The sequence below is a fragment of the Coturnix japonica genome, unplaced genomic scaffold (genome assembly GCF_054131305.1).
Source record: "Coturnix japonica strain WE unplaced genomic scaffold, WE-NBRP24 Scf042, whole genome shotgun sequence".
Classification (NCBI taxonomy): domain Eukaryota; kingdom Metazoa; phylum Chordata; class Aves; order Galliformes; family Phasianidae; genus Coturnix; species Coturnix japonica.
Window position 1 is genome coordinate 2,069,344 of NW_028188945.1, and position 25,209 is coordinate 2,094,552.

At 55.4% G+C, this 25,209-nt stretch overlaps 1 protein-coding gene across 1 annotated transcript in view; it reads right to left on the bottom strand.

The window, feature by feature from the left end:
- LOC146752684 (uncharacterized) overlaps positions 1–25,209 on the bottom strand; it is a 38,239-nt gene that overhangs the window by 12,796 nt on the left and 234 nt on the right. Inside the window, exons 2-3 of the mRNA XM_085531369.1 lie at positions 25,082–25,163; positions 24,502–24,693 (exon numbers count right to left, since the gene is read on the bottom strand). Of these exons, the coding sequence (XP_085387495.1) occupies positions 24,502–24,693; positions 25,082–25,163 (274 nt within the window). The remainder of the gene's footprint in view (positions 1–24,501; positions 24,694–25,081; positions 25,164–25,209) is intronic.

The following is a 25,209-nucleotide window of genomic DNA, read 5'->3' on the forward strand; positions in this document are numbered from 1 at the left end:
GCTGTGGGTCAGATCTATGTGGCAATAGCTGCTGTGGGACTGATATGGGTCAGATCTATGGGGCAGGAGCTGCTGTGGGGCAGATTTGGCTCAGGTATATGGTGCAGGAGCTGATGTTTGCCTGCTGAGGTTCAGATATATGAGGCAGGAGCTGCTATGGGGCACATGTGTATCAGATATATGGGGCAGGAGCTGTTGTGGGGCACAAGGGGGTCAGATCTATGGGGCAGGAGATGCTCTGATGAAGATGTGGTTCAGATGTATGGGGCAGGAGATGCTGTGGGTCACATGTGCGTCAGATCTATGTGGCAGGAGCTGTGTGGGGCACATGTGGGTTAGATCTATGGGGCAGGAGCTGCTCTGGGGCATATGTGGGTCAGATCTATGTGGCAGGAGCTGTGTGGGGCACATGTGGGTTAGATCTATGGGGCAGGAGCTGCTCTGGGGCATATGTGGGTCAGATCTATGTGGCAGGAGCTGCTGTGGGGCAGATCTATGGGGCAGGAGCTACTGTGGAGATGATGTGGATCAGAACTATATGGTAGGAGATGCGGTAGGACAATGTGGGCTAGATCTATGGGGCAGGAGCTGATGTTTGCCTGCTGGGGTTCAGATATATGAGGCAGGAGCTGCTGTGGGGCACATGTGGATCAGATCTATGGGGCAGGAGCTTCTACAGGGCTGATGTGGGCCAGATCTATGGGGCAGGATCTGCTGTCGGGTAGATATGGGTCAGATCTATGGGGCAGGAACTGCTGTGGGGGAGATGTGGATCTGATCTATTGGGCAGGAGCTGCTGTGGGGCTGATTTGGGTCAGATCTATGAGGCAGGAGCTGCTGTGGGGCACATGTGGATCAGACCTATGGGGCAGGAGCTTCTGTGGGTCACATGTGCGTCAGATCTATGGGGCAGGAACTGGTGTGGGGCACATGTGGATCAGACCTATGGGGCAGGAGCTTCTGTGGGGCTGATGTGGGTCAGATCTATGGGGCAGGAGCTTCTATGGGGCTGAAGTGGGACATTTCTATGGGGCAGGAGATGCTGTGGGTCACATGTGCGTCAGATCTATGGTGCAGGAGCTGCTGTGGGGCAGATGTGGGTCAGATCTATGGGCAGTAGCTGCTGTGGGGCACATGTGGGTCTGATCTATGGGGCAGGAGCTGCTCTGGATCACATGTTGGTCAGATATATAGGGCAGGAGCTGCTGTGGGGATGATTTGGGTCAGATCTATGGGGCAGGAGCTGCTATGAGGCAGATGTGGGTCTGATCTATGGGGCAGGAGTTGCTGTGGGGCTGATGTGGGTCAGATCTATTGGTCAGAGGCTGCTCTGGGGCACATGTGGGTCAGATCTATCGGGCAGGAGCTGCTGTGGAACTGATGTGGGTCAGTTCTATGTGGCAGGAGCTGCTGTGGGGCAGATGTGGGTCAGATCTATGGGGCAGGAGCTGCTGTGGGGCAGATGTGGGTCAGATCTATGGGGCAGGAGCTGCTGTGGGGCTGATGTGGGTCAGATCTATGTGGCAGGAGCTGTGTGGGGCACATGTGGGTTAGATCTATGGGGCAGGAGCTGCTCTGGGGCATATGTGGGTCAGATCTATGTGGCAGGAGCTGCTGTGGGGCAGATCTATGGGGCAGGAGCTACTGTGGAGATGATGTGGATCAGAACTATATGGTAGGAGATGCGGTGGGACAATGTGGGCTAGATCTATGGGGCAGGAGCTGATGTTTGCCTGCTGGGGTTCAGATATATGAGGCAGGAGCTGCTGTGGGGCACATGTGGATCAGATCTATGGGGCAGGAGCTTCTACAGGGCTGATGTAGGCCAGATCTATGGGGCAGGATCTGCTGTCGGGTAGATATGGGTCAGATCTATGGGGCAGGATCTGCTGTGGGGCTGATTGGCATCAGATCTATGGGACAGGAGCTGCTGTGGTGCACATGTGGGTCAGATCGATGGGGCAGGAGCTGCTCTGCGGTATATGTGGGTCAGATCTATGGGGCAGGAGCTGCTGTGGGGCAGGTATGGTTCATATCTATGGGGCAGGAGATGTAGTGGGGCGGATGTGGATCAGATCTATGGGGCAGGAGCTGCTGTGGGGCTGATTTGGGTCAGATCTATGGGGCAGGAGCTGCTGTGGAGATGATGTGGGTCAGAACTATGTGGTAGGAGATTATGTGGGACAATGTGGGTAAGATCTATGGGGCAGGAACTGCTGTGTGGCTGCTAAGGGTCACATCTATGGGGCAGGAGCTGCTGTGGGGCACATGTGGTTCAGATCTATGGGGCAGGAGCTGCTGTGGAGCTGATGTGGGTCAGATCTATGGGGCAGGAGCTGCTGTAGGGCTGATTGGGGTCAGATCTATGGGGCAGGAGATGATGTGGGGCACCTTTGTGTCAGATCTATGGGGCAGGAGTTGCTGTGGGGCACATGTGGGTCAGATCCAAGGGGGAGGCGCTGCTGTGGGGTATATGTGGGTCAGATCTATGGGGCAGGAGCTGCTGTGGGGATGATGTGGCTCAGATCTATGGGGTAGGAGCTGCTATGGGGCAGATTTGGGTCAGGTATATGGGGCAGGAGCTGCTGTGGGGCTGATTGCGGTAAGTTCTATAGGGCAGGAGCTGCTGTGAGGCAGATGTGGGTCAGATCTATTGGGAAGGATCTGCTGTGGGGTAGAGGTGGGTCAGATCTATGGGGCAGAAGCTGCTGTGGGGTAGATGTGGGTCAGATCTATGGGGCAGGTGCTGCTGTGGGGCAGAAGTGGGTCAGATTTAACGGGCAGAAGTAGCTGTTGGGGTGATGTGGGTCAGATCTATGTGGAGTAGCTGCTGTGGGGCAGATGTGGGTCAGATCTATGAGGCACGAGGTGCTGTGGGGCTGATGGGGGTCAGATCTATGGGGCAGGAGGTGCTGTGGGGCTGATGTGCTTCTGATCTGTTGGGCAGGAGCTGCTGTGGGGCGTATGTGTGTCAGATCTATGGGGGTTGAACTGCTGTGGGGCACTTGTGGGTCTAATCTTAGGGGCTGGAAATTCTGTGGGTCAGATGTGGGTCAGATCTTAGGGGCAGGAAATTCTGTGGGGCAGATCTCTGAAACAGGATCGGCTGTGGGTCAGATCCATGGGGCAGGAGCTGCTGTGGGGTAGAGGTGGGTAAGATCTATGGTGCAGGTGCTGCTATGGGGCACATGTTTGTCAGGTCAATGGGGCAGGAGCTGCTGTGGGGCACATGTGGGTCAGATCTATGGGGCAGAAGGCTGCTGTGGTGAAGATGGTGGTCAGATCTATGGGGCAGAAGATGCTATGGGGCTGATGGGGGTAACTTCTATTGGGCAGGAGCTGCTCTGGGGCATATGTGGGTCAGATCTATGGGGCAGGAGCTTCTGTGGGGTAGATGTGGGTCATATCTTTGGGACAGGAGTTGCTGTGGGTCAGATCTATGTGGCAATAGCTGCTGTGGGACTGATATGGGTCAGATCTATGGGGCAGGAGCTGCTGTGGGGCAGATTTGGCTCAGGTATATGGGGCAGGAGCTGATGTTTGCCTGCTGAGGTTCAGATATATGAGGCAGGAGCTGCTATGGGGCACATGTGTATCAGATATATGGGGTAGGAGCTGTTGTGGGGCACAAGGGGGTCAGATCTATGGGGCAGGAGATGCTCTGATGAAGATGTGGTTCAGATGTATGGGGCAGGAGATGCTGTGGGTCACATGTGCGTCAGATCTATGTGGCAGGAGCTGTGTGGGGCACATGTGGGTTAGATCTATGGGGCAGGAGCTGCTCTAGGGCATATGTGGGTCAGATCTATGTGGCAGGAGCTGTGTGGGGCACATGTGGGTTAGATCTATGGGGCAGGAGCTGCTCTGGGGCATATGTGGGTCAGATCTATGTGGCAGGAGCTGCTGTGGGGCAGATCTATGGGGCAGGAGCTACTGTGGAGATGATGTGGATCAGAACTATATGGTAGGAGATGCGGTGGGACAATGTGGGCTAGATCTATGGGGCAGGAGCTGATGTTTGCCTGCTGGGGTTCAGATATATGAGGCAGGAGCTGCTGTGGGGCACATGTGGATCAGATCTATGGGGCAGGAGCTTCTACAGGGCTGATGTGGGCCAGATCTATGGGGCAGGATCTGCTGTCGGGTAGATATGGGTCAGATCTATGGGGCAGGAACTGCTGTGGGGGAGATGTGGATCTGATCTATTGGGCAGGAGCTGGTGTGGGGCTGATTTGGGTCAGATCTATGAGGCAGGAGCTGCTGTGGAGCACATGTGGATCAGACCTATGGGGCAGGAGCTTCTGTGGGGCTGATGTGGATCAGATCTATGGGGCAGGAGCTTCTATGGGGCTGATGAGGGACATTTCTATGGGGCAGGAGATGCTGTGGGTCACATGTGCGTCAGATCTATGGGGCAGGAGCTGCTGTGGGGCAGATGTGGGTCAGATCAATAGGGCAGGAGCTGAAGTGGGGCAGATGTGGGTCAGATCTATGGGCAGTAGCTGCTGTGGGGCAGATGTGGGTCTGATCTATGAGGCAGGAGCTGCTCTGGATCACATGTGGGTCAGATATATGGGGCAGGAGCTGCTGTTGGGATGATTTGGGTCAGATCTATGGGGCAGGAGCTGCTATGGGGCAGATGTGGGTCTGATCTATGGGGCAAGAGTTGCTGTGGGGCTGATATGGGTCAGTTCTATTGGGCAGGAGCTGCTGTGTGGCTGATGATGGTCAGATTTATGGGGCAGGAGCTGCTGTGTGGCTGATGATTTGGGTCAGATCTATGGGGCAGTAGCTGCTGTGGGGCTGATGTTGGTAAGATCTATGGGGCAGGAGCTGCTGTGGGGCAGAAATGGGTCATCTTGATGGGCCAGGAGCTGCTGTGGTGCAGATGTGGGTCAGATCTATGGGGCAGTAGCTGCTGTGGGGCAGATGTGGGTCAGATCTATGGGGCTGGAGATGCTGTGGGTCAGATCTATGGGGCAGGTGATGCTGTGGGTCAGATCTATGGGGCAGGATCTGCTGTGGGGCACATGTGGATCAGATCTATGGGGCAGGAGCTTCTATGGGGCTGATGTGGGCCAGATCTATGGGGCAGGATCTGCTGTGGCGTAGAGGTGGGTCAGATCTATGGTGCAGGTGCTGCTATGGGGCACATGTGTGTCAGGTCAATGGGGCAGGAGCTGCTGTGGAGCATATGTGGGTCAGATCTGTGGGGGAGAAGGCTGCTGTGGTGAAGATGGTTGTCAGATCTATGGGGCAGAAGATGCTGTGGGGCTGATGGGGGTAACTTCTATTGGGCAGGAGCTGCTCTGGGACATATGTGGGTCAGATCTATGGGGCAGGAGCTTCTGTGGGGTAGATGTGGGTCATATCTTTGGGACAGGAGTTGCTGTGGGTCAGATCTATGTGGCAATAGCTGCTGTGGGACTGATATGGGTCAGATCTATGGGGCAGGAGCTGCTGTGGGGCAGATTTGGCTCAGGTATATGGTGCAGGAGCTGATGTTTGCCTGCTGAGGTTCAGATATATGAGGCAGGAGCTGCTATGGGGCACATGTGTATCAGATATATGGGGCAGGAGCTGTTGTGGGGCACAAGGGGGTCAGATCTATGGGGCAGGAGATGCTCTGATGAAGATGTGGTTCAGATGTATGGGGCAGGAGATGCTGTGGGTCACATGTGCGTCAGATCTATGTGGCAGGAGCTGTGTGGGGCACATGTGGGTTAGATCTATGGGGCAGGAGCTGCTCTAGGGCATATGTGGGTCAGATCTATGTGGCAGGAGCTGTGTGGGGCACATGTGGGTTAGATCTATGGGGCAGGAGCTGCTCTGGGGCATATGTGGGTCAGATCTATGTGGCAGGAGCTGCTGTGGGGCAGATCTATGGGGCAGGAGCTACTGTGGAGATGATGTGGATCAGAACTATATGGTAGGAGATGCGGTAGGACAATGTGGGCTAGATCTATGGGGCAGGAGCTGATGTTTGCCTGCTGGGGTTCAGATATATGAGGCAGGAGCTGCTGTGGGGCACATGTGGATCAGATCTATGGGGCAGGAGCTTCTACAGGGCTGATGTGGGCCAGATCTATGGGGCAGGATATGCTGTCGGGTAGATATGGGTCAGATCTATGGGGCAGGAACTGCTGTGGGGGAGATGTGGATCTGATCTATTGGGCAGGAGCTGCTGTGGGGCTGATTTGGGTCAGATCTATGAGGCAGGAGCTGCTGTGGGGCACATGTGGATCAGACCTATGGGGCAGGAGCTGCTGTGGAGCACATGTGGATCAGACCTATGGGGCAGGAGCTTCTATGGGGCTGATGTGGGACATTTCTATGGGGCAGGAGATGCTGTGGGTCACATGTGCGTCAGATCTATGGGGCAGGAGCTGAAGTGGGGCAGATGTGGGTCAGATCTATGGGCAGTAGCTGCTGTGGGGCAGATGTGGGTCTGATCTATGGGGCAAGAGTTGCTGTGGGGCTGATATGGGTCAGTTCAATTGGGCAGGAGCTGCTGTGGGGCAGATGTGGGTCTGATCTATGGGGCAAGAGTTGCTGTGGGGCTGATATGGGTCAGTTCTATTGGGCAGGAGCTGCTGTGGGGCTGATGAGGGTCAGATCTATGGGGCAGGAGCTGCTGTGTTGCTGATGATTTGGGACAGATCTATGGGGCAGTAGCTGCTGTGGGGCTGATGTTGGTAAGATCTATGGGGCAGGAGATGCTGTGGGTCAGATCTATGTGGCAGGTGATGCTGTGGGTCAGATCTATGGGGCAGGAGCTGCTGTGGGGCAGATATGGGTCATCTTGATGGGCCAGGAGCTGCTGTGGTGCTGATGTGGGTCAGATCTATGGGGCAGTAGCTGCTGTGGGGCAGGTCTGGGTCAGATCTATGCGGCTGGAGATGCTGTGGGTCAGATCTATGGGGCAGGTGATGCTGTGGGTCAGATCTAATGGGCAGGATTTGCTGTGGGGCACATGTGGATCAGATCTAAGGGGCAGGAGCTTCTATGGGGCTGATGTGGGCCAGATCTATGGGGCAGGATCTGCTGTCGGGTAGATATGGGTCAGATCTATGGGGCAGGAACTGGTGTGGGGCACATGTGGATCAGACCTATGGGGCAGGAGCTTCTGTGGGGCTGATGTGGGTCAGATCTATGGGGCAGGAGCTTCTATGGGGCTGAAGTGGGACATTTCTATGGGGCAGGAGATGCTGTGGGTCACATGTGCGTCAGATCTATGGTGCAGGAGCTGCTGTGGGGCAGATGTGGGTCAGATCTATGGGCAGTAGCTGCTGTGGGGCACATGTGGGTCTGATCTATGGGGCAGGAGCTGCTCTGGATCACATGTTGGTCAGATATATAGGGCAGGAGCTGCTGTGGGGATGATTTGGGTCAGATCTATGGGGCAGGAGCTGCTATGAGGCAGATGTGGGTCTGATCTATGGGGCAGGAGTTGCTGTGGGGCTGATGTGGGTCAGATCTATTGGTCAGAGGCTGCTCTGGGGCACATGTGGGTCAGATCTATCGGGCAGGAGCTGCTGTGGAACTGATGTGGGTCAGTTCTATGTGGCAGGAGCTGCTGTGGGGCAGATGTGGGTCAGATCTATGGGGCAGGAGCTGCTGTGGGGCAGATGTGGGTCAGATCTATGGGGCAGGAGCTGCTGTGGGGCTGATGTGGGTCAGACCTATGGGGCAGGATCTGCTGTGAGGCAGATGAGGGTCAGAATAATGGGGAAGGAGCTGCTGTGGGGCTGAGGGGGGTCGGATCTATGGGGCAGGAGCTGTTGTGGGGCATATGTGTGTGAGATCTATGGGGCAGGAGCTGCTGTGGGGCAGATGTTGGTCTTAACAATGGGGCAGGATCTGCTGTGGGGCAGATTTTCATCAGAAGATGGTTTCGGGCTGATGGGGGTCTCATCTATGCGGCAGGAGCTGCTGTGGGGCTGATGTGGGTCGTATCTTTAGGGCAGGAGCTGCTGTGGGTCAGATCTATGGGGCAGGATATGCAGTGGGGTAGATGTGGAGCAGATCTATGGGGCAGGCGCTGCTGTGTGTCTGATATGGGTCAGATCTATGGGGCAGGAGCTGCCATGGGGCAGATCTATTGGGCAGGAGCTGCAGTGGGTCTCATGTTATTCAGATCTATGGGGCAGGAACTGCAGTGGGTCTCATGTTGTTCAGATCTATGGGGTTGGAGCTGCTGTGGGGCACATGTGGGTCAGATCTATGGGTGACGAGCTGCTGTGGGGCTGATGTGGGTCAGATCTATGAGGCAGGAGCTGCTTTGGGAAAGATGTGGGTCTGATCTATGGGGCAGGAGTAGCTGTGGGGCAGATGAGGGTCAGAATTATGGGGAAGGAGCTGCTGTGGGGCTGAGGGGGGTCGGATCTATGGGGCAGGAGCTGTTGTGGGGCATATGTGTGTCAGATCTATGGGGCAGGAGCTGCTGTGGGGCTGATGTTGGTCTTATCAATGGGGCAGGAGATGCTGTGGGTGTAGGTCTATGGGGCAGAAGCTGCTGTCGGGCATATGTGAGCCAGATGTATCGGGCAGGAGCTGCTGTGGGTCAGATGTGGGTCACATCTTTGGGGCAGGAGCTGAGGTGGGGCAGAGGTGGGACTGATCTATTGGGCAGGAGCTACTGTGGATATGATGTGGGTCAGATCTATAGGGAAGGTGCTGCTGTGGGGCTGATGTGGGTCACATCTATGGAGCAGGAGCTGCTGTGAGGCACATGTGGGTCGGGTCTATGGGGGAGGTGCTGCTGTGGGGAAGATGTGGGTCTGATCAATGGGGAAGGAGCTGCTGTGGGGATGATGTGGGTCAGATCTATGGGGCAGGAGCTGCTGTGTGACTGATGAGGGTCAGATCTATGGGGCAGGAGCTGCTGTGGGTCAGATGTGGGTCAGAACTATGGGGCACGAGATGCTGTGGAGATGATGTGGGTAAGATCTATGGGCCAGGAGCTGCTGGGGGCTGATGTAGGTCAGATCTATGGGGCAGGAGCTGCTGTGGGGCAGATGTGGGTCAGATATTTGGGGCAGGAGATGCTGTGGTTCAAATCTATGGGGCAGGAGATGCTGTGGAGATGATGTGGGTCAGATATTTGGGGCAGGAGATGCTGTGGTTCAGATCTATGGGGCAGAAGCTGCTGTGGGGCTGATGTGGGTAAGCTCTATGGGGCAGGAGCTGCTGTGGGGCAGATGTGATTCAGATCTATGTGGCAGGAGCTGCTGTGGGGCTGATGTGGGTCAGATCAATGGGGCAGGAGCTGCTGTGGGGCTGTCGTGGGTCAGATATATGGGGCAGTAGCTGATGTGGGGCAGATGTGGGTCCGAACAATGGGGCAGGAGATACTGTGGAGATTATGTGGGTAAGATCTATGGGGCAGATGCTGCTGTCAGGCAAATATGAGTCAGATCTATGGGACATGAGCTGCTGTGGGGCAGATCTATGGGACAGGAGCTGCTGTGTGGCTGATGTGGGTCAGATCTATGGGGCAGGTGCTGCTGTGTATCAGATCTATGGGGAAGGAGTTGCTGTGGGACAGATCTATGGGACAGGAGAGTCTCTGGGGCTGATGTGGGTCACATCTATGGGGCAGGAGCTGCTGTGGGGTAGATGTGGGTCAGATCTATGGGGCAGGAGCCGCTTTGGGGCTTATGGGGGTTAGATCATTTCGGTAGGAGCTGCTGTGGGTCAGATATATGGGGCAGGAGATGCAGTGGGGCAGTAGTGGGTCAGATCTATTGAGAAGGATCTGCTGTGGGGTAGATGTGGGTCAGATCTATGGGGCAGGAGCTGCTGTGGGGTAGATGTGGGTCAGATATATGGGGCAGGAGCTGCTGTGGGGCAGATGTGGGTCTGATCTATGGGGCAGGAGATGTTGTGGGTCAGATCTATGGGGCAGAAGCTGCTCTGGGGCTGATTTGGGTCAGTTTTTTGGGAAAGGTGCTGCTTTGGGGCTGATGTGGGTCAGATCTATGGGGCAGGTGGTGCTGTTGGTCTCATTGGTGTAAGATCTATGGGGCAGGAGCTGCTGTGGGACTGATGTGGGTCAGATCTATTTGTCAGGAGCTTCTCTGTGGCACATGTGGGTCAGATCTATGGGGAGGGAGCAGCTGTGGGACTGATGGGGTTTAAATCAATTGAGCAGGAGCTGCTGTCGGTCAGAACTATGGGGCAGGAGCTCCTGTGAGGCAGAGGTGGGTCAGATCTATGGGGCACAAGCTGCTGTGGGTCAGATCTATGGGGCAGGAGCTGCTGTGGGACACATGTGGTTCAGATTTATGGGTAGGTGCTGCTGTGGGGCTCATGTGGGTCAGATCTATGGGGCAGGAGCTGCTGTGTGGCTGATATGGTTCAGATCAATGGGGCAGGAGCTGCTGTGGGGCTCATGTGGGTCAGATCTATGGGGCAGGAGCTGGTGTGGGGCTGATTTGGGTCAGATCTATGGGGCAGGAGCTGCAGTGGGGCAGATCTATGGGACAGGCTCTGCTCTGGGGCACATCTGGGTAAGATCTATGGGGCAGCAGCTGCTGTGGGGTAGATGTGGGTCAGATCTATGGGGCAGGAGCTGCTGTGGGGCAGATGTAGGTCAGATCTATGGGGCAGGAGCTCTTGTGGGACTGATGAGGATCAGACCTCTAAGGCTGGAGCTGATCTGGGTCAGATATATGTGGCAGGAGCTGATGTGGGTCAGATCTGTAGGGCAGGAGCTGCTGTGGGGTAGACGTGGGTAAGATCTATGTGGCAGGAGCTGCTGTCGGGCTGATGTGGGTCAGATCTATGAGGCAGGAGCTGCTGTGGGGCACATGTGGTTCATATCTATTGGGAAGGAGCTGCTGTGGGGCAGATGTTGGTCATATCAATGGGGTAGCTGTTGCTGTGGGTTAGATCTATGGGGCAGAAGCTCCTTTCGGGCATATGTGAGTCAGATGTATAGCAATACCTGGCCCATAGATGTGACCCTCATCAGCCTCACAGCAGCTCCTGCCCCATAGATCTGACCAACATCAGCCCCACAGCAGCTCCTGCCCCATAGATCTGAACCACATCTGACCAACAGCAGCTCCTGCCCCATAGATCTGACTCACATATGCCCGACAGCAGCTTCTGCCCCATAGATCTAACCCACAGCATCACCTTCCCCATTGATATGATCCTCATCAGACCCACAGCTGCTCCAGCCCAATAGATATGACCCACATATACCCCTAGGCAGGTTATGCCCCATAGATCTGACCCACATGTGCCCCACAGCAACTCCTGCCCCATAGATCTGACCCACAGCAGCTCCTGCCCCATAGATCAGACCCACATCTGCCCCACAGCAACTCCTGCCCCATAGATCTGACCCACATGTGCACCACAGCAGCTCCTGCCCCATCGATCTGACCCACATGTGCCCCACAACAGCTCCTGCCCCATAGATCTGATACACATGTGCCCCATAGCAGCTCCTGCCCCATAGATCTGACCCACAGCAACCCCACAGCAGCTCCTGCCCCATAGATCTGAACCACATCTGACCAACAGCAGCTCCTGCCCCATAGATCTGACTCACATATGCCCGACAGCAGCTTCTGCCCCATAGATCTAACCCACAGCATCTCCTTCCCCATTGATATGATCCTCATCAGAACCACAGCTGCTCCAGCCCAATAGATATGACCCACATATACCCCTCAGCAGGTTATGCCCCATAGATCTGACCCACATGTGCCCCACAGCAACTCCTGCCCCATAGATCTGACCCACAGCAGCTCCTGCCCCATAGATCAGACCCACATCTGCCCCACAGCAACTCCTGCCCTATAGATCTGACCCACATGTGCACCACAGCAGCTCCTGCCCCATCGATCTGACCCACATGTGCCCCACAACAGCTCCTGCCCCATAGATCTGATACACATGTGCCCCATAGCAGCTCCTGCCCCATAGATCTGACCCACAGCAACCCCACAGCAGCTCCAGCCCCGTAGATCTGACCCACAGCAGCTCCTGCCTCAATAGATCATACCCCAATTAGCCCCACAGCAGAACCTGTCCCATAGACCTGACCCACATGTGCCCCACAGCTGCTCCTGCCCCATAGATCTGAACCACATCTGACCAACAGCAGCTCCTGCCCCATAGATCTGACTCACATATGCCCGACAGCAGCTTCTGCCCCATAGATCTAACCCACAGCATGACCTTCCCCATTGATATGATCCTCATCAGACCCACAGCTGCTCCAGCCCAATAGATATGACCCACATATACCCCTCAGCAGGTTATGCCCCATAGATCTGACCCACATGTGCCCCACAGCAACTCCTGCCCCATAGATCTGACCCACAGCAGCTCCTGCCCCATAGATCAGACCCACATCTGCCCCACAGCAACTCCTGCCCCATAGATCTGACCCACATGTGCACCACAGCAGCTCCTGCCCCATCGATCTGACCCACATGTGCCCCACAACAGCTCCTGCCCCATAGATCTGATACACATGTGCCACATAGCAGCTCCTGCCCCATAGATCTGAACCACATCTGACCAACAGCAGCTCCTGCCCCATAGATCTGACTCACATATGCCCGACAGCAGCTTCTGCCCCATAGATCTAACCCACAGCATCACCTTCCCCATTGATATGATCCTCATCAGACCCACAGCTGCTCCAGCCCAATAGATATGACCCACATATACCCCTCAGCAGGTTATGCCCCATAGATCTGACCCACATGTGCCCCACAGCAACTCCTGCCCCAAAGGTCTGACCCACAGCAGCTCCTGCCCCATAGATCAGACCCACATCTGCCCCACAGCAACTCCTGCCCCATAGATCTGACCCACATGTGCACCACAGCAGCTCCTGCCCCATCGATCTGACCCACATGTGCCCCACAACAGCTCCTGCCCCATAGATCTGATACACATGTGCCCCATAGCAGCTCCTGCCCCATAGATCTGACCCACAGCAACCCCACAGCAGCTCCTGCCCCGTAGATCTGACCCACAGCAGCTCCTGCCTCAATAGATCATACCCCAATTAGCCCCACAGCAGAACCTGTCCCATAGACCTGACCCTCATAAGCCCCACAGCTGCTCCTGCTCCATAGATCTGACCCTCATCAGCCCCACAGCAGCTCCTGCCCAATAGATCAGTCCCACCTCTACCCCACAGCAGATCCTTCCTAATAGATCTGACCCACATCTGCCTCACAGCAGCTCCTGCCCTATAGATCTTACCGCAATCAGCCCCACAGCATTTCCTGCCCCATAGATCTGACCCACATCTACCCCACAGCAACTCTGGCACCATAGATCTGACCCACATGTGCCCCACAGCAGCTCCTGCCCCATAGATCTGACACACATATACCCCAGAGCTGGTCCTGCACAATAGATCTGACCAACATCTACCCCACAGCAGCTCCTGCCCCATAGATCTTACCAACATCAGCGCCATAGCATCTCCTGCCCCATAGATCTGACACACAGCAGCTCCTGCCCCATAGATCTGACCCACATCTGCACTACAGCAGCTCCTGCCCCATAGATCTCACTCACATGTGCCCCAGAGCAGATACTGCCCGATAGATCTGACCCACAACTACCCCACAGCAGCTTCTGCCCAATAGATCTGACCCACATCTGCACTACAGCAGCTCCTGCCCCATACATCTGACTCACATATGCCCCACAGCTACTCCTGCCCCATAGATCTGACCAACATCTACCCCACAGCAGCTCCTGCCCCATAGATCTCACTCACATGTGCCCCAGAGCAGATCCTGCCCCATAGATCAGACCCACAACTACCCCACAGCAGCTCCTGCCCCATAGATCTGACCCAAATCAGCCCCACACCAGCTCCTGCCCCATAGATCTGACCCACATCAGCCCCACACCAGCACCTGCCCCATTGATCTGACCCACACCAGCCCCACAGCAGCTCCTGCCCCATAGATATGACACACACCTGCCCCACAGCAGCTCCTTCCCTATAGATCTGACCCACATAAGCCCCACAGCAGCACCTGTTCCGTAGATCTGACCCACATCAGCCCCACAGCAGCTCCTGCCCCATAGATATGACCCACCTCAGCCCCTGCCTCAGAGATCTTACCCACATGTGCCCCTTAGCAGCTCCTGCCCCATAGATCTGACCCACAGCAGCTCCTAACTCATAGATATGACCCACATATGACCCACAGCAGATCCTGCCCCATAGATCTGACCCACAGCAGCTCCATAGCAGCACCTACCCCATAGATATGACCCACATCTGCCCCACAGCAGCTCCTGCCACATAGATCTACCGACATGTGCCCCACAACAGCTCCTGCCCCAAAGATCTGATACCCATGTGCCCCACAACAGCTCCTGCCCAATAGATCTGACCCACATCTGCCCCACAGAAGCTCTTGTCTCATAGATCTTAAACAAATCAGCACCACAGCAGCTCCTGCCCCATAGATCTGTCCAACATGAGCCCCACAGCAGCTCCTGCGCCATAGATCTGATCGACGTGTGCCCCACAGCAGCTCCTGCCCCATTGATCTGACTCACTTGTGCCCCACAGAAGCTCCAGTCCCATAGATCTGCCCCACAGCCGCTCCTGCCCCATAGATCTGACCCACAGCAGCCCCACAGCAGCTCCTGTCCTATAGATCTGACGCACAGCCGCTCCTGCCCCGTAGATCTGACCCACATCTGCCCCACAGCAGCTCCTTCCCCATAGATCTGACCCATATCAGCCCCACATCAGCTCCTGTCCCATAGATCTGACCCACAGCAGCTCCTGCCCCATAGATCAGACCCACATCTGCCCCACAGCAACTCCTGCCCTATAGATCTGACCCACATGTGCACCACAGCAGCTCCTGCCCCATCGATCTGACCCACATGTGCCCCACAACAGCTCCTGCCCCATAGATCTGATACACATGTGCCCCATAGCAGCTCCTGCCCCATAGATCTGACCCACAGCAACCCCACAGCAGCTCCAGCCCCGTAGATCTGACCCACAGCAGCTCCTGCCTCAATAGATCATACCCCAATTAGCCCCACAGCAGAACCTGTCCCATAGACCTGACCCACATGTGCCCCACAGCTGCTCCTGCCCCATAGATCTGAACCACATCTGACCAACAGCAGCTCCTGCCCCATAGATCTGACTCACATATGCCCGACAGCAGCTTCTGCCCCATAGATCTAACCCACAGCATGACCTTCCCCATTGATATGATCCTCATCAGACCCACAGCTGCTCCAGCCCAATAGATATGACCCACATATACCCCTCAGCAGGTTATGCCCCATAGATCTGACCCACATGTGCCCCACAGCAACTCCTGCCCCATAGATCTGACCCACAGCAGCTCCTGCCCCATAGATCAGACCCACATCTGCCCCACAGCAACTCCTGCCCCATAGATCTGACCCACATGTGCACCACAGCAGCTCCTGCCCCATCGATCTGACCCACATGTGCCCCACAACAGCTCCTGCCCCATATATCTGATACACATGTGCCACATAGCAGCTCCTGCCCCATAGATCTGAACCACATCTGACCAACAGCAGCTCCTGCCCCATAGATCTGACTCACATATGCCCGACAGCAGCTTCTGCCCCATAGATCTAACCCACAGCATCACCTTCCCCATTGATATGATCCTCATCAGACCCACAGCTGCTCCAGCCCAATAGATATGACCCACATATACCACTCAGCAGGTTATGCCCCATAGATCTGACCCACATGTGCCCCACAGCAACTCCTGCCCCAAAGGTCTGACCCACAGCAGCTCCTGCCCCATAGATCAGACCCACATCTGCCCCACAGCAACTCCTGCCCCATAGATCTGACCCACATCTGACCAACAGCAGCTCCTGCCCCATCGATCTGACCCACATGTGCCCCACAACAGCTCCTGCCCCATAGATCTGATACACATGTGCCCCATAGCAGCTCCTGCCCCATAGATCTGACCCACAGCAACCCCACAGCAGCTCCTGCCCCGTAGATCTGACCCACAGCAGCTCCTGCCTCAATAGATCATACCCCAATTAGCCCCACAGCAGAACCTGTCCCATAGACCTGACCCTCATAAGCCCCACAGCTGCTCCTGCTCCATAGATCTGACCCTCATCAGCCCCACAGCAGCTCCTGCCCAATAGATCAGTCCCACCTCTACCCCACAGCAGATCCTTCCTAATAGATCTGACCCACATCTGCCTCACAGCAGCTCCTGCCCTATAGATCTTACCGCAATCAGCCCCACAGCATTTCCTGCCCCATAGATCTGACCCACATCTACCCCACAGCAACTCTGGCACCATAGATCTGACCCACATGTGCCCCACAGCAGCTCCTGCCCCATAGATCTGACACACATATACCCCAGAGCTGGTCCTGCACAATAGATCTGACCAACATCTACCCCACAGCAGCTCCTGCCCCATAGATCTTACCAACATCAGCGCCATAGCATCTCCTGCCCCATAGATCTGACACACAGCAGCTCCTGCCCCATAGATCTGACCCACATCTGCACTACAGCAGCTCCTGCCCCATAGATCTCACTCACATGTGCCCCAGAGCAGATACTGCCCGATAGATCTGACCCACAACTACCCCACAGCAGCTTCTGCCCAATAGATCTGACCCACATCTGCACTACAGCAGCTCCTGCCCCATACATCTGACTCACATATGCCCCACAGCTACTCCTGCCCCATAGATCTGACCAACATCTACCCCACAGCAGCTCCTGCCCCATAGATCTCACTCACATGTGCCCCAGAGCAGATCCTGCCCCATAGATCAGACCCACAACTACCCCACAGCAGCTCCTGCCCCATAGATCTGACCCAAATCAGCCCCACACCAGCTCCTGCCCCATAGATCTGACCCACATCAGCCCCACACCAGCACCTGCCCCATTGATCTTACCCACACCAGCCCCACAGCAGCTCCTGCCCCATAGATATGACACACACCTGCCCCACAGCAGCTCCTTCCCTATAGATCTGACCCACATAAGCCCCACAGCAGCACCTGTTCCGTAGATCTGACCCACATCAGCCCCACAGCAGCTCCTGCCCCATAGATATGACCCACCTCAGCCCCTGCCTCAGAGATCTTACCCACATGTGCCCCTTAGCAGCTCCTGCCCCATAGATCTGACCCACAGCAGCTCCTAACTCATAGATATGACCCACATATGACCCACAGCAGATCCTGCCCCATAGATCTGACCCACAGCAGCTCCATAGCAGCACCTACCCCATAGATATGACCCACATCTGCCCCACAGCAGCTCCTGCCACATAGATCTACCGACATGTGCCCCACAACAGCTCCTGCCCCAAAGATCTGATACCCATGTGCCCCACAACAGCTCCTGCCCAATAGATCTGACCCACATCTGCCCCACAGAAGCTCTTGTCTCATAGATCTTAAACAAATCAGCACCACAGCAGCTCCTGCCCCATAGATCTGTCCAACATGAGCCCCACAGCAGCTCCTGCGCCATAGATCTGATCGACGTGTGCCCCACAGCAGCTCCTGCCCCATTGATCTGACTCACTTGTGCCCCACAGAAGCTCCAGTCCCATAGATCTGCCCCACAGCCGCTCCTGCCCCATAGATCTGACCCACAGCAGCCCCACAGCAGCTCCTGTCCTATAGATCTGACGCACAGCCGCTCCTGCCCCGTAGATCTGACCCACATCTGCCCCACAGCAGCTCCTTCCCCATAGATCTGACCCATATCAGCCCCACATCAGCTCCTGTCCCATAGATCTGACCCACAGCAGCTCCTGCCCCATAGATCAGACCCACATCTGCCCCACAGCAACTCCTGCCCTATAGATCTGACCCACATGTGCACCACAGCAGCTCCTGCCCCATCGATCTGACCCACATGTGCCCCACAACAGCTCCTGCCCCATATATCTGATACACATGTGCCCCATAGCAGCTCCTGCCCCATAGATCTGACCCACAGCAACCCCACAGCAGCTCCAGCCCCGTAGATCTGACCCACAGCAGCTCCTGCCTCAATAGATCATACCCCAATTAGCCCCACAGCAGAACCTGTCCCATAGACCTGACCCACATGTGCCCCACAGCTGCTCCTGCCCCATAGATCTGAACCACATCTGACCAACAGCAGCTCCTGCCCCATAGATCTGACTCACATATGCCCGACAGCAGCTTCTGCCCCATAGATCTAACCCACAGCATGACCTTCCCCATTGATATGATCCTCATCAGACCCACAGCTGCTCCAGCCCAATAGATATGACCCACATATACCCCTCAGCAGGTTATGCCCCATAGATCTGACCCACATGTGCCCCACAGCAACTCCTGCCCCATAGATCTGACCCACAGCAGCTCCTGCCCCATAGATCAGACCCACATCTGCCCCACAGCAACTCCTGCCCCATAGATCTGACCCACATGTGCACCACAGCAGCTCCTGCCCCATCGATCTGACCCACATGTGCCCCACAACAGCTCCTGCCCCATAGATCTGATACACATGTGCCACATAGCAGCTCCTGCCCCATAGATCTGAACCACATCTGACCAACAGCAGCTCCTGCCCCATAGATCTGACTCACATATGCCCGACAGCAGCTTCTGCCCCATAGATCTAACCCACAGCATCACCTTCCCCATTGATATGATCCTCATCAGACCCACAGCTGCTCCAGCCCAATAGATATGACCCACATATACCACTCAGCAGGTTATGCCCCATAGATCTGACCCACATGTGCCCCACAGCAACTCCTGCCCCAAAGGTCTGACCCACAGCAGCTCCTGCCCCATAGATCAGACCCACATCTGCCCCACAGCAACTCCTGCCCCATAGATCTGACCCACATCTGACCAACAGCAGCTCCTGCCCCATCGATCTGACCCACATGTGCCCCACAACAGCTCCTGCCCCATAGATCTGATACACATGTGCCCCATAGCAGCTCCTGCCCCATAGATCTGACCCACAGCAACCCCACAGCAGCTCCTGCCCCGTAGATCTGACCCACAGCAGCTCCTGCCTCAATAGATCATACCCCAATTAGCCCCACAGCAGAACCTGTCCCATAGACCTGACCCTCATAAGCCCCACAGCTGCTCCTGCTCCATAGATCTGACCCTCATCAGCCCCACAGCAGCTCCTGCCCAATAGATCAGTCCCACCTCTACCCCACAGCAGATCCTTCCTAATAGATCTGACCCACATCTGCCTCACAGCAGCTCCTGCCCTATAGATCTTACCGCAATCAGCCCCACAGCATTTCCTGCCCCATAGATCTGACCCACATCTACCCCACAGCAACTCTGGCACCATAGATCTGACCCACATGTGCCCCACAGCAGCTCCTGCCCCATAGATCTGACACACATATACCCCAGAGCTGGTCCTGCACAATAGATCTGACCAACATCTACCCCACAGCAGCTCCTGCCCCATAGATCTTACCAACATCAGCGCCATAGCATCTCCTGCCCCATAGATCTGACACACAGCAGCTCCTGCCCCATAGATCTGACCCACATCTGCACTACAGCAGCTCCTGCCCCATAGATCTCACTCACATGTGCCCCAGAGCAGATACTGCCCGATAGATCTGACCCACAACTACCCCACAGCAGCTTCTGCCCAATAGATCTGACCCACATCTGCACTACAGCAGCTCCTGCCCCATACATCTGACTCACATATGCCCCACAGCTACTCCTGCCCCATAGATCTGACCAACATCTACCCCACAGCAGCTCCTGCCCCATAGATCTCACTCACATGTGCCCCAGAGCAGATCCTGCCCCATAGATCAGACCCACAACTACCCCACAGCAGCTCCTGCCCCATAGATCTGACCCAAATCAGCCCCACACCAGCTCCTGCCCCATAGATCTGACCCACATCAGCCCCACACCAGCACCTGCCCCATTGATCTTACCCACACCAGCCCCACAGCAGCTCCTGCCCCATAGATATGACACACACCTGCCCCACAGCAGCTCCTTCCCTATAGATCTGACCCACATAAGCCCCACAGCAGCACCTGTTCCGTAGATCTGACCCACATCAGCCCCACAGCAGCTCCTGCCCCATAGATATGACCCACCTCAGCCCCTGCCTCAGAGATCTTACCCACATGTGCCCCTTAGCAGCTCCTGCCCCATAGATCTGACCCACAGCAGCTCCTAACTCATAGATCTGACCCACATATGACCCACAGCAGATCCTGCCCCATAGATCTGACCCACAGCAGCTCCATAGCAGCACCTACCCCATAGATATGACCCACATCTGCCCCACAGCAGCTCCTGCCACATAGATCTACCGACATGTGCCCCACAACAGCTCCTGCCCCAAAGATCTGATACCCATGTGCCCCACAACAGCTCCTGCCCAATAGATCTGACCCACATCTGCCCCACAGAAGCTCTTGTCTCATAGATCTTAAACAAATCAGCACCACAGCAGCTCCTGCCCCATAGATCTGTCCCACATGAGCCCCACAGCAGCTCCTGCCCCATAGATCTGATCGACGTGTGCCCCACAGCAGCTCCTGCCCCATTGATCTGACTCACTTGTGCCCCACAGCAGCTCCAGTCCCATAGATCTGCCCCACAGCCGCTCCTGCCCCATAGATCTGACCCACAGCAGCCCCACAGCAGCTCCTGTCCTATAGATCTGACGCACATCAGCCCCACAGCAGCTCCTGTCCTATAGATCTGACGCACAGCCCCTCCTGCCCCGTAGATCTGACCCACATCTGCCCCACAGCAGCTCCTTCCCCATAGATCTGACCCATATCAGCCCCACATCAGCTCCTATCCCATAGATCTGTCCCACAGCAGCTCCTGCCCCATAGATCAGATTCATATCTCCCCATAGCAGCTCCTGCCCCATACATCTGACTCAAATATACCCGACAGCAGCTTCTGCCCCATAGATCTGCCCCACAGCATCTCCTGCTCCATTGATATGAGCCATATCTACCCCACAGCAATTCCTGGCCCATAGATGTGACCCTCATCAGCCCCACAGCAGAACCTGTCCCATAGACCTGACCCACATGTGCCCCACAGCTGCTCCTGCCCCAGAGATCTCACCCAAATCATCTCCATAGCAGCTCCTGCCCAATAGATCTGACATGCATGTGCCCCACAGCAGCTGCTGCTTCATAGATCTGACCCACATCTGCCCCACAGGAGCTCCTGCCCTATAGATCTGATCCACATAAGCCCCACAGCAGCTCCTATTCAATATGTCTCACCCACATCTGCCCCATAGCAGCTCCTGCCTCATAGATCTGAGCCACATCATCCCCACAGCAGCTCCTGCCCCATAGATATGACCCACAGCAGCCCCACAGCAGCTTATGTCCCATAGATCTGACCCATATGTGCCCCACAGCAACTCCTGCCCCATAGATCTGACCCTCAGCAGCACCTGCCCCATAGATCAGACCCACATCTGCCCCACAGCAACTCTTGCCTCATAGATCTGACCCACATGTGCCCCACAGCAGCTCCTGCCTTATAGATCTGACCCACATGTGCCCCACAGCAGCTCCTGCCCCATAGATCTGTCCCACAGCAGCTCCTGCCTCATAGATCTGACCCTCATCATCCCCACAGCAGCTCCTGCCCCATTGATCTGACTCACATCTGCCCCACTGCAGTTCCTGCCCCATAGATCTGACCCACATCTGCCCCATAGCAGCTCCTGCTCCATATATCTGACCCATATCAGATCCACAGCAACGCCTGCCCCATAGATCTCAACCACATGAGCCCCACAGCAGCTCCTGTCCCACAGATCTGACCCACATAGGCCCCACAGCAGCTCCTGCCCCATAGGTCTGACCCACATCAGCCACACAGCAGCTCCCGCCCCATAGATCTGACCCACATCGGACCCACCACAGCTCTTGCCCCATAGATCAGACCCACATCTACCCCACAGCAGCTCCTGCCCCATATATCTTACCAACATCAGCGCCATAGCATCTCCTGCCCCATAGATCTGACACACATCACCCCCACAGCAGCTACTGCCCCATAGATATGACACACACCTGCCCCACAGCAGCTCCTGCCCCATAGATCTAGCCCCCATCAGACCCACAGCAGCTCCAGTCCCATAGATCTGACCCACATCATCCCCACAACAGCTCCTGCCCCATAGATCTGACCCACATCTGCCCCACAGCAGCTCCTGCCTCATAGATCTGACCTACACACTACATCCGGATCTCACTACAGCCTCCCTTCAGGAAGTTAGAGAGAGCAATGAGGTCTCCCCTGAGCCTCCTCTTCTCCAGGCTGAACAATCCCAGCTCCCTCAGCCTCAACTCATATGGCCTGTGCTCCAGACCCCTCACCATCTTTGTTGCCCTCCTCTGAACACGTTCCGGGGCCTCCATGTCTTCCTTGCACTGAGGGGCCCAAAACTGAACACAGCACTCGAGCTGCGGCCTCATCAGTGCTGAGAACAGGGGGACAATCACCTCTCTGCTCCTGCTGGCAACACTGTTTCTGATGCAGGCCAGGATGCCCTTGGCCTTTTTAATATACAGCAAAGGAATCTCCTGAAAAGGAAACCAGAATATCTGGCAACATGAAACAAAGTTCTGATTCATAAAAGACTGGCAGCAAGGCCTGAATCTCTTGTGTAATCTGCTCTTGATTTATCCCATTAGCACTAGGTGGAATGCAGAAGCTTCCTGAGACGTGATAATCAAAACCTAGTCCAATGCCTTTAAAAAAGCCTTTAAGAGATTACTCCTCCTTGGCTGTTTAAAATAAACTTAGGTAATACAAAATGTTGGAAAATTTTTGGACAGCTCCCCAGGGCCGGGCTTTGGAAGGCCGTATTGACGAGAGTCAATCAAGCTCCGGCTGCAGGCGTATATGTGTGTGCCAGTTCTTCAACACAGTAGAAATCACAACTTGCTGCGTGATCAAAATTCTGCATGTGCTACTCCTGAACCCCAATTACTTCCAACGGTGTTAAATTACCCCTTGATCTCAAAGCTGAACAAAACAACAAAATGCCACACCAATACTGAATACATAAAAACAAACAACTCCTTGGGCCTCAAGGGGAGGCTGATGCACAGGCCACGGCTGCCAGCGTGCAGCTGGGCTTCCCAGGGCAAACAGCAGCACACGGTGCATCAGAAGCTGAAAGAACCCTCAGGGAAGAGAGGCCAACTCAAGGGGCTGAGCACGGGACACCCTTCTTCCTGCCGGGCTGCTTCCCCTCCTCTGGTTTCTTTCTGTCAGTCCTCAGAGAGCAAGGAGATGCTCACAGCCTGTCACCAGCACTTACGGGTTGGCTGAAAGGCCACAGGTTGGGAAGACCAACAAGGAAACGGGGGAAAACCTGCACCATGTCAAGGGAGAGACGTGAAGCCGACCGCTTCATCGCCCTGTGATTGCCAGCCCGAGCGAGGGACGTTCTGACCAGCTACTGAAAGAGGCAGCACCAGGTTTAGAAAGTTCGCTTCAATTTTATTGCGTACAAAAGGACTCGGCTTCTATTTATTACCCCGCCCACACCCCAAAATGAAGCCCCAGTGCCCAGGATTTCCGCTTAGCAATCAGTCACTCAGCCTCCAGTCAGACCCAAGGAGAAGCCAAACCCCAGGGCTACGTCACCTCCTCCCTCTCCAGTCCCAGCCAGCCCTATTTCAACCTAACCCTACACCAGGCCTGGACCTCAAGAGACACACCCTGAAGGAACGCAGCGTCTCCAGCTCTTGCCGTACACCAAGTCCTGCACAGGTGAAGCCCTCTTTGCTTCTAACGCAGCACAAGTCCTTCCTGTCCAGTTCACTTCCATCATCTCCACCGTCCATGACAGGGAAAGCACGGCTGTGCCGGTAAACTGGACTGTTCAGTCAGCAGGTTTTGGTGCCACCTCCGAGGAAGCGCTGCAGGTGGTTCTGCTGTCCTTTGTAGCTTCTTGCTCAGGCCATCATCGTTGCTTTCTGCTTTCCTTCTCGGCTTTCTTCCTCAGCTGAGCAGCGCTTGCCTTGCCTCAGCTTTCTTCACTCTCTCCCAAGTCTCAGTCCCCAGACTCTCCGAGTCCTACAAGAATCAATTCGGAAACGCTCAGGGAACCTTCTCAGCTAACAACTGGTTGGCGGCTCGCTTTGGGAGCTCAAGTCACCCTGCTGGGCACGTTGGGCTGCCAGAACTGGGAACCGCCTTCCTGACAGTCGGGCACACAAGAAACTCCACCCCTGTCTCGTTCCCCAAATCCCACACAAACCAGAGCCTAAAGCCCTTTCCTGCAAGGCGGTCCCTGCACGGGCGGGAGGACCCTGTGCCTGGCAGCTCATAGGGAGCAGCAGTAGCCACAGGATAAGACTGAGCTGGCACCTCCAGGCTGCTGGCAACAGTTACAGATGGTTCCCTCCCACCCAGTTGCCCGTGCCTTTCTCCTATCCCATGAGAGCACCACTTACTGCCTTTGGGAACTTGGAAACTGGCAGCATGATGGCCAGCACAGAGAAGCTGCAAAACGGCTCCGTAGAAGAGTCTGTGGCGCAGCATGTTCTTCATTAGCATGGGCTCAGGGATCTCAGGTGGCCAGAAATGCAGTTCAGCAGCCATAGCACAGACAGCCTGCTGCTCTACTGCTCTCTTATGGAGGCTGCCTGCTGTGAGGGGGGAAAAAGAGGCATCATTACTCTCAGGCACTGTGATGGAGTTACTTCCTGCTAGAAACATTTCCAGGCTGACTTAGAGAAGTGCTCTGAAGCTTGGTCACCTTGGGCTACCGACCCAAGAACAAAGAGGGACAACAAACTTGCATTTCAATTGCCCTTTAGCGCCTGCCTCGGAGAAGAGCCCTCAGCCTTCAGTATTGCTGCACTTACAGGTGAGGGGAAGAGAAGCAAGAGGACGGGTGGGTGTCAAAGAAGGGGAAATTTACCAGGCAAGAATAAACCTATCCCTGAGCTCCATCACACACATGTGAATACTGCCTTACTAATATGAACAATAACATCATTCACACAGCTAAATTTACTCACATTCACGTACCTGGTTGTGGACATGTTCGAGGCCTCGCTGCTGCTGTGCTGTTCAACGCCGGCCACAGCAATAAAGCGCGCAGAAAGCCCATCTGTTGCAGACAGAGGAGTGAGCCGTGCTTAACCAACACTGCTTCA